Here is a 13271-nt window from a genome sequence, read left to right as displayed (position 1 = left end):
AAATATTGATACGAATACTCCCAAGTGAATTGTTAGGCTTGTTGAATTAAATTTTATAAATCTGTGATCAAAAGGCAAAGGAGTTGTATATGAGGAAGTTAGAATCCCTAATTGGTTGGGCAGGAGTATGTTGAAGAAACTCTAATTGAAAAATTACTAAAAATGTTGGAAAAGATATGAGCTGCTTGATTGGACTATCATTCATGGGATTGTATTCTATTTTCATATCTTTTCACGAAAACTTTTTAACTTAGAGGTAGAAGAATGAGACATTTCACATGTCCCCAATTTGGGAGTAGGATCATGCTTATTAAAAATAAGAATCTTCTATTTTATAAAACAATATGGAGTATGAAAAGAGTTTAAAATTTCCCAATAGTAGTTACTCTGGTAATGTGAATAATAATAATTTTGAAAATAGAGCCAATGAATAAGTTCATGGTTTAGGGAACTTCTTTACTTTATATTCTTTTTGTCATAGCTAAGCATTCTGAATTTAATGTCTTGGGATACTGATCAATTAGCATTTACCAAAATTAACTATTACATGTCACTTGTAGAATACACTATTAGAAATAAATTTTATTTCTCTTTTTAAAATAGGTGGCTGGAGAGAGAGAGAAAAAGCACGAGAGGAAAGCTGGGCTCCACCTCGAGATTCTAGGCCCTCAGAAGACCGTGAATGGGATCGAGACAAAGAAAGAGATAGAGATCAAGACCGTGAAGAAAATGATAAAGAACATGAAAGAGAGAGAGATGGCGATCGTGAAGATCGTTTCAGGCGATCTAGGTTTGACTGACTGTACTGTTGTAAAGGGGTGGATTGCTCTATTTAAAATTCTACTACATTTGGGGAGAAGGGAGGACTTGTTAATTCTTGTTAATGTATATAAGAAGATGGAAACGATTTATTTTATTTTGGGGGTATGGTTTTAATATAGTTATTTCTAGATAATGTTATCTGGGCCATTTTGTTTCCATAATGTACTTTTGCCAGATTAGTGACAAAAAATTAAGAGGTAATGTCAGTTACTTTAAATGTGAGTAAAAAACTGGCTTTTAATTTTTTTTTTAACTAATATTTTCAAAGAAGTTCAAAGCCAAATTGGTTAATTTTTAATTTTTAAATGTCAACAGAGATGAGACTGGGTGGAGAAGACCAGCTGAGGAAGCTTCAAGTTGGAGAGATTCAAATCGCCGTGATGAATGGGATAGAGATGATCGTCGTGGTCGTGACAGAGATGAGAGGGGAGGAAGAGACTTGAGAGATCGGCGAGATGATAGAGACAGAAGAGGGCCCCTAAGGAGTGAGCGGGAAGAAAGTAAGGACATTACAAATCCTAAAATATTTGAGACACAGGATCTTTAATGTTGGGTCTATGAACTTGAATGGGGAAATAGAATTGTATTTATTTACATTAATCTTTAACTGAAAAAAAATTTCTTTTATTATAGTTTTTACAAGCTATATGCATGAGTAATTTTTTAGCATTGACAATTGCAAAACCTTTTGTTTCAATTTTTCTCCTCCTTCCTCCCACCCTCTCCCCCAGATGACAAGTAGACTAATTCATGTTAAATATGTTTAACTAAAATTTAGTATTTCCTTCAATAATTACATTCTGAAATGAGATCTGTAGACTTCACCAGACCAGAGAGGGGTCTGTGACACAAAAATATATATATATTTTATATACCTCAACTGTAATGAAACTTGGTTTTATTTAGTAATTAGTTGCTTAATAAAAATGTACTGAGAAGAAGTTTCAATATAGTGCTCACAACAAAGACATTTTAGGTTGATAAGAAAAATGGAGTTCTACCTTTTCCTATTAAATCCTCCTCTCTGGGGACAGTAAAGTACTTATTCTTTTGCCAGGTTGCATGATCAGGTAAAATGTTATCTCAGTGGTTTCACTGGATAAAAATTGATTCAAAAGTTTTAAGAGTATATGTTTAGTAATAAAGAACCCTTCAGTTTTTTTGTACAGACTAAATAGCAACTATATTATCTAATATTTATTAGATAGGAACACCTGTTCTTGTGTGTTCTAAGGAATTTGAAGTTTTCCCATTTTAAAGAGTCCTGAGTACCAAGCAAACTTACCAACCATTTTTCTTGTGTATTTTAGCAAGCTCCTGGAGACGCACTGAGGAAAGGAAAGATGAACGGGCTGAAGAACGTGAGACTCCTCGTCGAATTCCTCCTCCTCTTTCCAGAGATCGAGAAAGAGAAGGTGAAAAGGAGAGCAGGGGTTCATGGAGAACAGAAAAAGATCGAGAAACTCGAGAATCTCTTCGTCGAACCAAAAATGAGACTGATGAAGATGGATGGACCACTGTACGACGTTAAATCTCAAGAGATACACAGTCTAAACTGGTGTTTTATCATAGGTTTGGTCACATTCAAGGATTATTATATTTGTGCTTAAACCATTCTAAATTGGATTTCTTTAACTAATGTTGTTTCACCATAACATGAAAAGCATGAACTTGTATTAATCCTATATAGATTGATCATGCATTGTATCTGCAGCAGGAAGTTGGAAAACTGAATGCCATTTTCTGAAATTTAAAGTGTTGCATTATTTCAATGATCATTTGTTTACAAAAAAAATTTTTAAAAACCCACAAAATTTAAAATGTGAATCCTTCAGGTATTGTAGCACATATATCTCAGTATAAAACTGATCTCTTTTCTTTTCAATTTCAAAATATCTAGTCTTATTTTGGAATGAGGTAAGATTCTGTCATAGAAAAATGTATTTGAGTATCTTTAAAGCAGTGGTATCGAAAAAACAACTGAAGCAATTTTCATTTATACTAAAGCTATTGTTGAAATATACCTTTTTAGGTATTTTGAAGCACGGCTTTTTGAGGTATTTATTATCTGAATTTAAAAAAAAGGTTTTAGGTTCACATTAAGTGCAGTAAACATGAACATTGGATACAGTGGAATTGTCTGTAGGTTTTACTTGAATGCTGGTAGATGTGGAACAATTTGAAGTCATTGTTCTAATGAAATATGACTACTGCTGATGTGTGAAACCAGAAAAATACAGCTTTTAAATGGAAAGCATTGGGTGAATCTAGTGCTGAGTTTTTTCTGTTGCCAATAGCAAACTGCTTTTCCATTAATGGAGAATTCATGCCTTTCAAGCATTTTAAATATGACAATATTTATAAATGTGTGGTTTTGGAGGAATTGTTTAAATTCTTTTCCTAATTTCCTTTGTCTTCAGGATAGATTCTTTCAGCAAGTACTTTGTAGTAATGACTGTGTTGACTTCAATTTTGAAGTGTAGTAGCCATGTTAATTATTAACTCTTTGGTCTTATTGAAGCCAACACAGTACTTGCTGCTGTGTTTTTTCTTCAATGATAAATAAAATACTTACAGAATTTGCTTGTCTTGATTTTACTCTATCATTGTACTTTACACCAAAGAGTGGTAGGTCTTATGATTAATTTATGATGCTTCAGCAGCCCTCTTTTCCTCTCTTGGTTTCAAGAATTTTCTCCATCTTTTGAATTCAGTATCACTTGTTATTTTTCATTATTTCAAATTTCAGAATTGTAGAAAATGAACAAAAATTACAAAGAAAATCTAAAACTTGTCATCTTTCTCTTTCTTCATAACTATATGGAAAATTACTTAGTTTTCAATTTTATGATCTCTGACTTGTGCCATATAGTGCCAGCTGCAGGTTTCTTTTGCCTCAAATGTTTTCAGGGAAAATTAAAAACATCCCTATGAAAGATCATTTTAGATTTCTACCTTATTTAACAGACTTTTTTTCAAAGACCTGTCATGTAGACATAAAACCAGAAGAGGGAGTGTTGCCACTTTAGAAATAGGAAAGTGAAAGCAGTTAAATTTAAATTTACACATTTTGTTTTACTCCGATATGGAAAAATCCACTTTAAAACCGGTTGCTCTCATATTTAATCATTTAACATGTATATTTTTTACTGAATGCTGTTTGTTTCTGTATTGAAAGCTCCATGACATATTTAAAACCTGTTCTTTTGTATTTGGATTAGTACCATCAAAATTTTATCCTTTAATTCTTTTAAAAGCTTCTTAAACTTCATTCTTGTTTAATTAGCTTGGGTTAAAATAACTTGAATTAAACCATGCGACTACACACAGTCCCTGAGTTTATAAACAGGTCATATTAACAGAATTTTTTGTTACTTAAAAAAAAATTTTTTTTTAAGTTATTTCACATGAAAATAATTGTAAATGGTGGTAAAATTCTTGTCGGTGCCCTACAAAATCATTCTTGGAGTAACCACACAACCAAAATAGTACCCCAACTTGGTGTCACTGAATTTAGGACCTGAAAGGGAAAGAAAAGTCTTTACTTCCTTAATAGTGTAGTGTTTTCTTGGGGGGGGGGGGGGGAACCAAAAAAATCAAGCATATTCCCTCATATTGGTTTGACCAGATTACTTTTAGTTTAATTAACCTGGTTAAAGCTAGTAGTGCCTTATCTAGAAGTATTTCAGTTTAAGAGAAAAAGAAGCTCTGTGGTAGAACCTTACTTAGAGTTACCTATAAGGTTTTATAGCTTTTCTTATTCCTTTGGAGCCTCACAATTTCTTTTGAAATCATGGAGGTTTCACAATTGTTCTGGATGTGACAGGATCTTCTTTAAAAGCTTGTACTTATTTAGCAAGGAGCTTTAGTAGTTTAAAAAGTATACATCCTAATACACTTATTATTGCAAGCTCAACTAGATACTGCAGGTATTCCCGACTACTAAGGAGAATATAGGGGTGTGGCTTTCTCATGGTTGCTTAATAATTATCAGATTTTATGCCAACCCTAATCGGTCTCTAAGCAAGTTCAGTATTGTTACTATACCATCCTTGATACTCCACCTCAACAAGTGTCATAGTTGCAATTTCAGAGGCTTTATTTTAGAAATGAGGATTTTTTTAAATGGTCAATTTGCTAACAATCTCCCTTTCGGTCATAATTGATTGCCCTTCAATAGATTAATAGCAGGATTTAAAATTCCAATGTTTTGTCTTTAGAAAGCTGTTGCAAAATTGTTATACATAGTTTGAGTTAATTTGCTAATTAATCAAAATTACTTTTCTGTGATTGGAGTGTCTTGCCTATGATAAGCAGCCAGGCATAGTGTAAACTCGGTGAGAGTCTTACCATCTACCATTAGTATCAGTTAAATGATGTCTAGAAAAGACAAAACTTTACATAGGATAGGCTCTATGGACCTCAGTTTTCTAAACTATAAAAATGGACTAAATTAAAATCTAAGGTCTTTTCCCACTATAATGTTTAATAGTCAAATATTTTGTGAAACTAGTAACTTTGTTCCTGCCTCCAATTATGTCAGGAAGACGACTGTACTATGTCATGGGGAAAAAATAAGACCAACATTATTGTAGGAAGTACCAGCATTCTTTTGTGGAACACTGAGGGCATTTTTAACAGGTAGAAAAGGAAATAATTTTGATAAAGTACCTCTTAGAAGCATGGTCTTAATTAACAATTTGGCATTCAAGTAACCACAATTAAAACCACAATTAACTCTGTAGATCACTGTTTTCTAACCTCCCTAGCAGTGCAACTGAAACTTTCAAGCATCCAGAAATGAACTTTAAAAGTTATCAAACTCTCTATTTAAAAGATTTAGAGTCATTACCAGCTTTAGTTATAGATATGGCTTTTAAGATAAAGCTTGACTGGGGAGGGGAGGAAGGGGGTGGAAAGAGATTAGAATCTTATTTACTTAGGGTCTGACAAGAATTTTTAACAAAAACAAATGCTAACAAAGCTGATTGCATTCCTAGTAAAAGTTTAACCAATCCCATGGGCTAAAGTGAAAAATTTTACTTTATCTGAGCCTTTACTTATTTTTTAAACCCATGGTTTTTAGAAACTTATCACAACTATTGCATTCAAATCCCAGATTTGTATGAAACCAAAATTTTGAAAAATAAGCAACTCGGACTTAAAAGCTTATTGCTATTAAGCATTTTTTTTTTTTTTTAAATAAAGGAATGAATGTGTGTGAGGAGAAGATAAAGGGTATGTGGGAAATTATAGTTTAGAAGAGACTTGTACTGGCCAAATTTATTTGATTTCCTGTGTAAAACTAACTCCCAGCACCATAGAGAATTCCAGTACAAAGATTTGACAAGTTAGTGGAACTAGCCTGTATTGTCTAAATCATTCCAGTAGTGAATTTGAGGGCATTATTGTTCCAACTAATTTAACTTCTGCCTGTTGTAAATTGGCAGCTGTGGAACCAGGCCATACACACACACACACACATACACACACACACATCCCCACTGATTGAAAAAAGCAACTACTCTACCCTATTCATTAACCAGAAGCCTCAAAGTGCTTATTTCCCTTAGTTTAAATAATTGATGGTGTTTACAAAGTAATGTTTCTATCTTTTAGAATAGCTCATCTCTTGTATTGTTTTTTACTGAAGCCCCTTGTCTTTCTGATAGTGTTATGTAAGAATTTACATAAGAGCTGCACTTAGTGGTGCTTCTAACATTCAAAAGCACAGGTTGGGGAAAAGTGAACTGGTCAGAAATGATCCTGCCTAAATGGCCATGCTTTTAAGGGATGAAAAATTGATTTCTGAGGTAGGCAGTTGTTTTTGTGCTTTTAGCTCCTCTTAAAGAAAGATAATGCTCATCAGGTGTGAGGGTAGTCCTTGTCTCTCCCATAAAGCTGTTGCTACAAGTCAGTGTTACATTAATAAGGTTACTTTAAAAAGTGCCAATATAAGAAACAACTTCAAGAATCACAGAGGATGGATACAAATTGAATGCAAGGTTTGCACTTCTTGCTTCTAGTGACCTCTTCCTCAAGTCCTGAAATGTTTCCAGGACTGTCTTAAGACAAAGGTTTCCTCTGTTAAAATGTTTGAGAAACTGGCCAATGTCTTGTCTTGACTGTTGATAGGCAGAGATGCAGAGCCATATATAGCCACCGCCAACAAAACCTGTTTACCTCCTCCCTTCCTCCCAAGTTCCACAGGCAGGTCACAGCCCCATAATTTATAATGATGCTAGGAAAGGAAAAAGTTACAAGAAATGAAAAAGAGTCCAAGGAAGAAAGGTCTGAACAAGAATAATAAATTCATCATATACTATTACTGTATAAACACACAACCAAGTTTTAAACAGCACCATTTCCAAGTGTATACACAATATGATATGCAACTTGGCACAGTTTCTAGAGGAAGAGGGGAAAAGTTTCTAATTTGGCAATAGACAATCTGATATATAACAATAAACTGTCTTTAGCTTAAGTGCAATTCAGTTTGTGTACTTTACCTCTCCAGCTACAATGTAAATAAGCAATCTCAAGTCAATCAATACACAAATTAATATAAGAAAGTTAACCATTATCATAACATTGCTTCTGTCAGATTCTTGCTTTAGCTGAATTAAGGTAACCAAGAAAGAGGAATGTCAAGAAACATTACTTGCCACGGATAGGTTATCTTAGTCCCTTTGGGAGAACATTTCTATGTACTCCTAGTAAACAACATGAAGTAGTCTTCATTTTGTGGACATACCATAAAACCTACAGTTCCTTTAGCCCAGTTTAGAGGCTTTTAAAAAATACTATATGACTTAAAGTGCCTCCATAATTTGATTCATAAAAGTAAAATATCAAGATTAAACAGAATATTTCATAATCGATATGTCCATCTAAAGTCAGATAATTGTATACAGTAAACAAATACAGTGCATCTAAGCTGTGATAATATAATTGAGTCAGGAATTCAGCACCCAGACACGACTGAGCTCTAGGTGTGTGTACAAACTAGAGACTTAAGTTCTACATAAACCAGTTTTTCCTTTTACATTCTATGATCACTCAGCGCCCCATCTATATGTATATAAGCGTGTGTATATACACATAGACATATATAAAAGTAATCCGCCCAGACTTAAAACAAAAAACGAAGACAGCCAAAGTTTAAATCGCAAACAACTGTTCGTTCCACTTTCTCCAGTTTCTTTCCTCAGAAGCCAACAGGAAGAGGTGGGCGAAGAGAACAACAAAAAACTGCCAACACAAAACCCTTCAGCGGATCTTCTTGCCCAAGACGTTCCTGGCGCTTTTGATCTGTTTGGCGGCGTGCGCCTGCATTTTGGAGAGGGGACAGTATTTGATGGTGTGGGCATTGTCCCCGCTGGCCCCGCACAGGGGGCACGTGTACCTGCGTAGCACCGGGCACAGGACGCGCCCGTCGGGTCCCTTCAGGATGTGGGTCGTGTAGAGCGCCACGGCCTCCTTGTTGTTCCTGCAGAACACGCAGACCTGCAGCTCGGGCTTCAGCAGCCGGGCCCCCGGCTTGGGCCCGCCCTGCAGCCGGGGCTCGGCGGGCCCCCCCCACGCCGGGGCCCGCTCCCTCTCCAGGGGCTCCGAGGCGCAATCGAACAGCACCGCGGCAGCTGCGGCCGGCCCGGCGCCCCCCGAGAAGGGGCTGAAGTCGGCGAAGCGCTCCTCCAGCAGGCCGTCAGCGGGGTGGCCCGCGCACAGCTCCAGGTCCCGCAGATCCAGGGCGCTGCCGAAATAGGGGGTCGCAGCGGCCTCCTCCTCGTCGTCCTCGTCGTCGTCGGGCGGCCCCAGCGCCGCCGCGGCCACCACCATCCCCCCGGCGGCCCCGGCGTGGGGCGAGCAGCAGGACGAGGACGACGACGAGGACGGGGAGGCGGGGTCCCCGCCGAAGCCCTTCTCCTCGCCCACCGCCTTGGTGATGAGCGTAGCGAGCCCCAGGTAGTCGTTCCACGAGTTGAAGGCGCTGCCGGCTCCGTGGGGATGGTGGCTCTTGGCAGTCACGTAGCGAGCGCTCTGCAAAAAAGCCATGGGCGGGGGGGGTTGGCGCGGATGGGGGTGATGGTGCGGCGGCGGCGGCGGCAGCTTGCTGGCTACTGCCTGGAAAGCCTCCATCGGGGACCGCGCGCGCTTCTCCCCGCGCAGCCCGCGCTCTCAGCCCCGGAGCGGGGCGCCGGGGGCCAAGCCGAGCCGGAGAAGGGGGTGGGGCCGCTAGGCTGATTTTATCGCCCACCCACCATCCCCCTTCTTCTTCCTCCTCCTCCTCCTCCTCGATGTCGTCGTCGTCCCTTCCCCGCCCCCTTCGCGTGCTCCCGCCCCGAACAAGTTCGCCAGCGCCCCCGGGGCTGCTCCCGCTCGCTTTTTTGCAGCTGGGGCTCCAGGGCGGCTGCGAGGAGGAGGACCGCGAGCCTGGGGAGGGGGAGGGCCGCCTCGCCTTTCCCCCCGCCGCCCCGCTTCCACGCCCCACGTGCAGCCGCGGCCGCCCAGCTCTGGGGCAGCTGTGGGGATGGTTTCATTCTAGGGGCTCGGGTGGGGGTGGGGGAGGCCCAGCCCGGGGCCGGCGCTAATTGGCTGGAAGCCAGACCTCCCCCACGCCAGGGCCGCCGCTCCGGACGCGGATTGGCAGGCGCCGTGGAAGGGGCCGTTCTGTCTCCGCAGATGCAGGGGAGGAGGAGGGGTTTGGGAGAGGGGGGTGCGCAGGGGAAGGAGGGGGAGGGGGGTGGGCGGCGCAGCGGATTCGAATCCCGCCCTCGCCCAGCGCCGCGCTCGGGGCTGGGGGAGCAGGTGAAGAGAGAGGCCTTCAGTTTGTGCCGGCCCCGGCCGTCCGCCTGCGCTGGCCGCTGCCAGCCCGGGGTCCCCGCGCGCGCGGGCACACTCACCTGCCCGTGTTTGGCACGCTGGGCTGGGGGAGGACACATGAGCCTCCGCTTTCTCCCGGACACGCAAGGGGATGGGCAAAAGTCGTGTTCTTAGCCCATGCGAAGGGGAGGGGATCTCGCTCTGGCTAAACGGGGGCCTGGGGCGGGGGCTCTGGAGTCGCTCTGTGGTTTGTTCCGGGTGAGATGGTTCCGCCAGCCCCTCAGCCCGCGGTGAGCGCCCCGCGGGCAGCTTGCTGGTGCTCCTTGGATAATCTCCCCAGAGCCTCCCTCGGAAGCCTCAAGTGGCTGCGGGTCTCTGGCACCCGCACTAGAACCCGAATGCTGTCTAGGGAAGGCATCAAACGTGGGGCAGCCTGGGGAAAAGCCCTCGATACTGTGCTGTCGGAAGTCCTTGCTCTGGAGCATACAGCTGCTTATTAATTCCTACCCTTCTTTCGTTCGGCCCTCGCTTTCCTCGTCTGCAGAACGAAGCCATTTAGCTTCAAATTCTGCGACGAATTAGTCCCAGAACAGCCCCATTAAGGGAAAGTTATTTGCCCTAGGCTCACCCAAGCTTCGAACCTGTGCCCTTAGACCGGCGTGCTTTATCCCACGGGGCTACGACATACTCCACAGTATTCCGGACAATTAGGTTGCGAGTTGAGCAGACATCTTTCATCGTCTTGCTCACTTTCCCACACTTAAAAAAAAACCCAAAACACGAAGATATTGATAGCCTGAAACCATTAGAACTTCATTTGCCAACATGTTTCATTTTAAAGTTTATATTGAACTGCATTTAAAAGCTCCCTTTTTCTTGTAAAAAGGGAATAACTCCCACATTCTGTTATTTCCCCTTTCCCTCCCCCCATTTCCAGGCCATCTCCATTCGTGAGCAAGAGCTATATCTTCCTATTGGATCCAGGTGGCTCTGGAGGAGAAAGTGAGGCTGGTGACTTTGCACAGTTTTCCCTCACTTGTATGTCATGGTCCTCTTCCAGAATAAAAGACAACAACAAATAATAATTTCTGTAAAAAAAAAAAAAATAAAATAAGCCAAATCTGTGGCAGTGTTGTGCAGAGATGGAGATTGTCCGAACTCTGTGACTTCTCCATCAGAATTCCTAAAGTAGTATGAAGAGTATTATTTATGCCTAGAAATGTCCATTCTGTTCAGTTGTATAACCTGAATACATTCAAAGATTACAACTAGGTGCCTTTTCTCTTTAAGAGCAGTTATATCTGAGGAAAAACTTTAAAAACAAAACTTTTAAAAGCCAGCCCCAAATTCTGATCTCCTGTCTACTAGATTGATCCATCAGCCTAAGGGTAGTGTGGTTCTTAAGAATAGACTAACAGAAGCCCTCCACTTTGATTTCCTACATTTTTCAGATTGAAAAGTTTCCATGCCAAGTTGAACAAACAAGCAAACAAGTTGCATTAATAAAGGAAGCAGTGTGTGGTAGAGAAAAAAAAGCCCCGAAGCTCTGGAATCGGGAAACTAACCTAGTAGGGTCTATCAGTAAATAGCTGGGTAATCTTGGGAAAGTTATGGCACCTCTTCTGTGAACTAAGGAAGCTGAACTCTCAGATCCTTTGCACCTCTAGTATTCCTTGATTCTGTGATTGTTACTTGAGAAGTGGTTTAATAAGCTGGCAGCCTTAGCAATTATATCACAACAAGTGATTGGCAGTAGGATAATCAAGAACACATAACCCAGAATGGGAATAAAAATATAGGCTACATGCTTTTGGCAGTCTAGTTATGTTTAATGATTTTTAATGTTTGAAAACAAAAAAAGTCTGTCTAATGAATAATAAACTTTAATGGGTATTTATTATTATCATCTTAATGAATAATCATCAGTTGAAAGGAGCCCACCATAAACTTTCACTTAAATGCTGGACTTAACCTTAAAACAATTATTATGATCTCAGATTGGCCCTGGCCTGGTTTTTATTCCCTCATTCTGCAATTTGGATTGAAACTTACCCTGCTATTTCAGTTTATTTATTTTGAGAGTCTGCTCATACTGACAAAGGACAGAAAGATTTAGATTCTGATGCAACATTTATCTCAGAAGCTATACGGTTTCACTGTTTCCTTTTTTAAGGAAGCATTACTAAGTTAACCTTAAACATTTGGATTGTAAGCAACCACTTGGAGGTCTATGGAGTGGTGGGTGAGTGTAGGAGCTTGTTCTTTTGTCCTTCTACCTCTGCATCAGGCCTGGATTCATTCAAGGAGCCACCCCTTCTCCCCATCACATCCCCTAGCCAGTGCAATTTCCTCTCCTGGCAACAGAACTGACCGGTGAGTGGCAATTCATCAGACCTCTGGCGTCTAGAGGCTCTTCAAAAACATGAGGTCAACCCTTGAGAATGAGGAAGCTTGGCCTGTGTCCAGAGAGCCACGGTGATGCTGTTTGTCAGGGTATGTGCTTCAAGTGTCCCCAGGGCAGCAAAGCTGTTTGCTATTTCTGGGGATTGGAGGGGGCTGCTGAAAGTAACTTGAGGCTAATTGCAGTAGTGCCTGGGATCGGAATTGTCTATATTATATGGGACATACAATTTTTAACAGGCTTTGGTGTAACATTTCTGTGGTTTTTTCCACCTGCATTTTAATTCTACATATGTGAGTGTGTATACACACACACACACATATATATTTACCAAACCAATTCACTTCTTTGACTCAAAATCATATGTATGTATGTGTATAAATATATATCCATATTTAAACTTATTTGTGTTCTAGGTTCTGTGCTGTTAAGTACATATTTGTTGATCGAATTAACCTAAAGGAGGGACAGTTAATTTAGGTTCTAATTAAGCTAAAGGAGGGCTAGTTAATTTAGATTAAGTTAAATTGGTGCATCATTTCTAATTGGCTCCCTAAGAAAATGGGCTACTTTCTTTTCCATAGATTACAATATGGTGGTAGATCATGGTTGTCTAGTTTTCAGATTACGTAACTATGGTCTTAGTACTCGAAGATCTTATAGGAGAGGAAATAAGACAAATAGATAACCAAGATACAAAGTAATTAAGATCATCTGGAGGAGGAAAGAACTCTTTTTTGGCTATTGATGTCAGAGAACACTTCATTGGAGGAGATGACATTTGAACTGGTCCTTGATGAATAAGCAGAATTTGAAAGAAGGACATTTAAAATAGGGACTGGGGTTTGCTCTTTTATTGACCTGGAGAACTGCTGGATAAGGAAACTCTTTATGCAAATCAGTACCTTCTCAACAATTTATGGTCCTAGACAACTGCCTCTAGATTTAAGTGATTGCCCAGGGTCACACAGAGTGACACAGTCACTGGTTCCAAGGCCAAATCTTTCACCACTACTTTTTGCTTAAAGTGAGAAAATATAGGAAGCGTTTAGGGAATGAAGAGTAATCCTATCTGGCTGAAGTTCCGAGTCCTGGAAAGAAATTGCTATGTGGGTAGATTGTAAACACCTGGAGGGTAGGGATGGTGATATTCTTTACCTTTGTATCCCCAGCTATGCCTTCTGCATAGCCCAGCTCTCAGCAAATTCAAAGCTTCTATACTTGG

The 13271-nt window shown here is 40.7% G+C and overlaps 2 protein-coding genes across 2 annotated transcripts in view; one reads left to right on the top strand and one right to left on the bottom strand.

The window, feature by feature from the left end:
* EIF3A (eukaryotic translation initiation factor 3 subunit A) overlaps positions 1 to 3401 on the top strand; it is a 39851-nt gene extending 36450 nt beyond the window's left edge. The window contains exons 20-22 of the mRNA XM_031955940.1: positions 604 to 790; positions 1138 to 1322; positions 2133 to 3401. Of these exons, the coding sequence (XP_031811800.1) occupies positions 604 to 790; positions 1138 to 1322; positions 2133 to 2353 (593 nt within the window). The 3' untranslated portion in view covers positions 2354 to 3401. The remainder of the gene's footprint in view (positions 1 to 603; positions 791 to 1137; positions 1323 to 2132) is intronic.
* A 3715-nt stretch (positions 3402 to 7116) lies between these two features.
* Positions 7117 to 9509, bottom strand: NANOS1 (nanos C2HC-type zinc finger 1). The gene is given in 5 exon segments (XM_031955941.1): positions 7117 to 8987; positions 8990 to 9061; positions 9064 to 9156; positions 9159 to 9272; positions 9275 to 9509. Coding segments are annotated over 5 exon segments (1263 nt in total). The 5' UTR covers positions 9363 to 9509; the 3' UTR covers positions 7117 to 8091.
* Positions 9510 to 13271: the final 3762 nt, after the last annotated feature.

The sequence above is a fragment of the Sarcophilus harrisii genome, chromosome 2, assembly GCF_902635505.1.
Source record: "Sarcophilus harrisii chromosome 2, mSarHar1.11, whole genome shotgun sequence".
Classification (NCBI taxonomy): Eukaryota; Metazoa; Chordata; class Mammalia; order Dasyuromorphia; family Dasyuridae; genus Sarcophilus; species Sarcophilus harrisii.
Note: the sequence above shows the minus strand (reverse complement) of the source record. Positions and strands in the feature narration are given on the sequence as shown.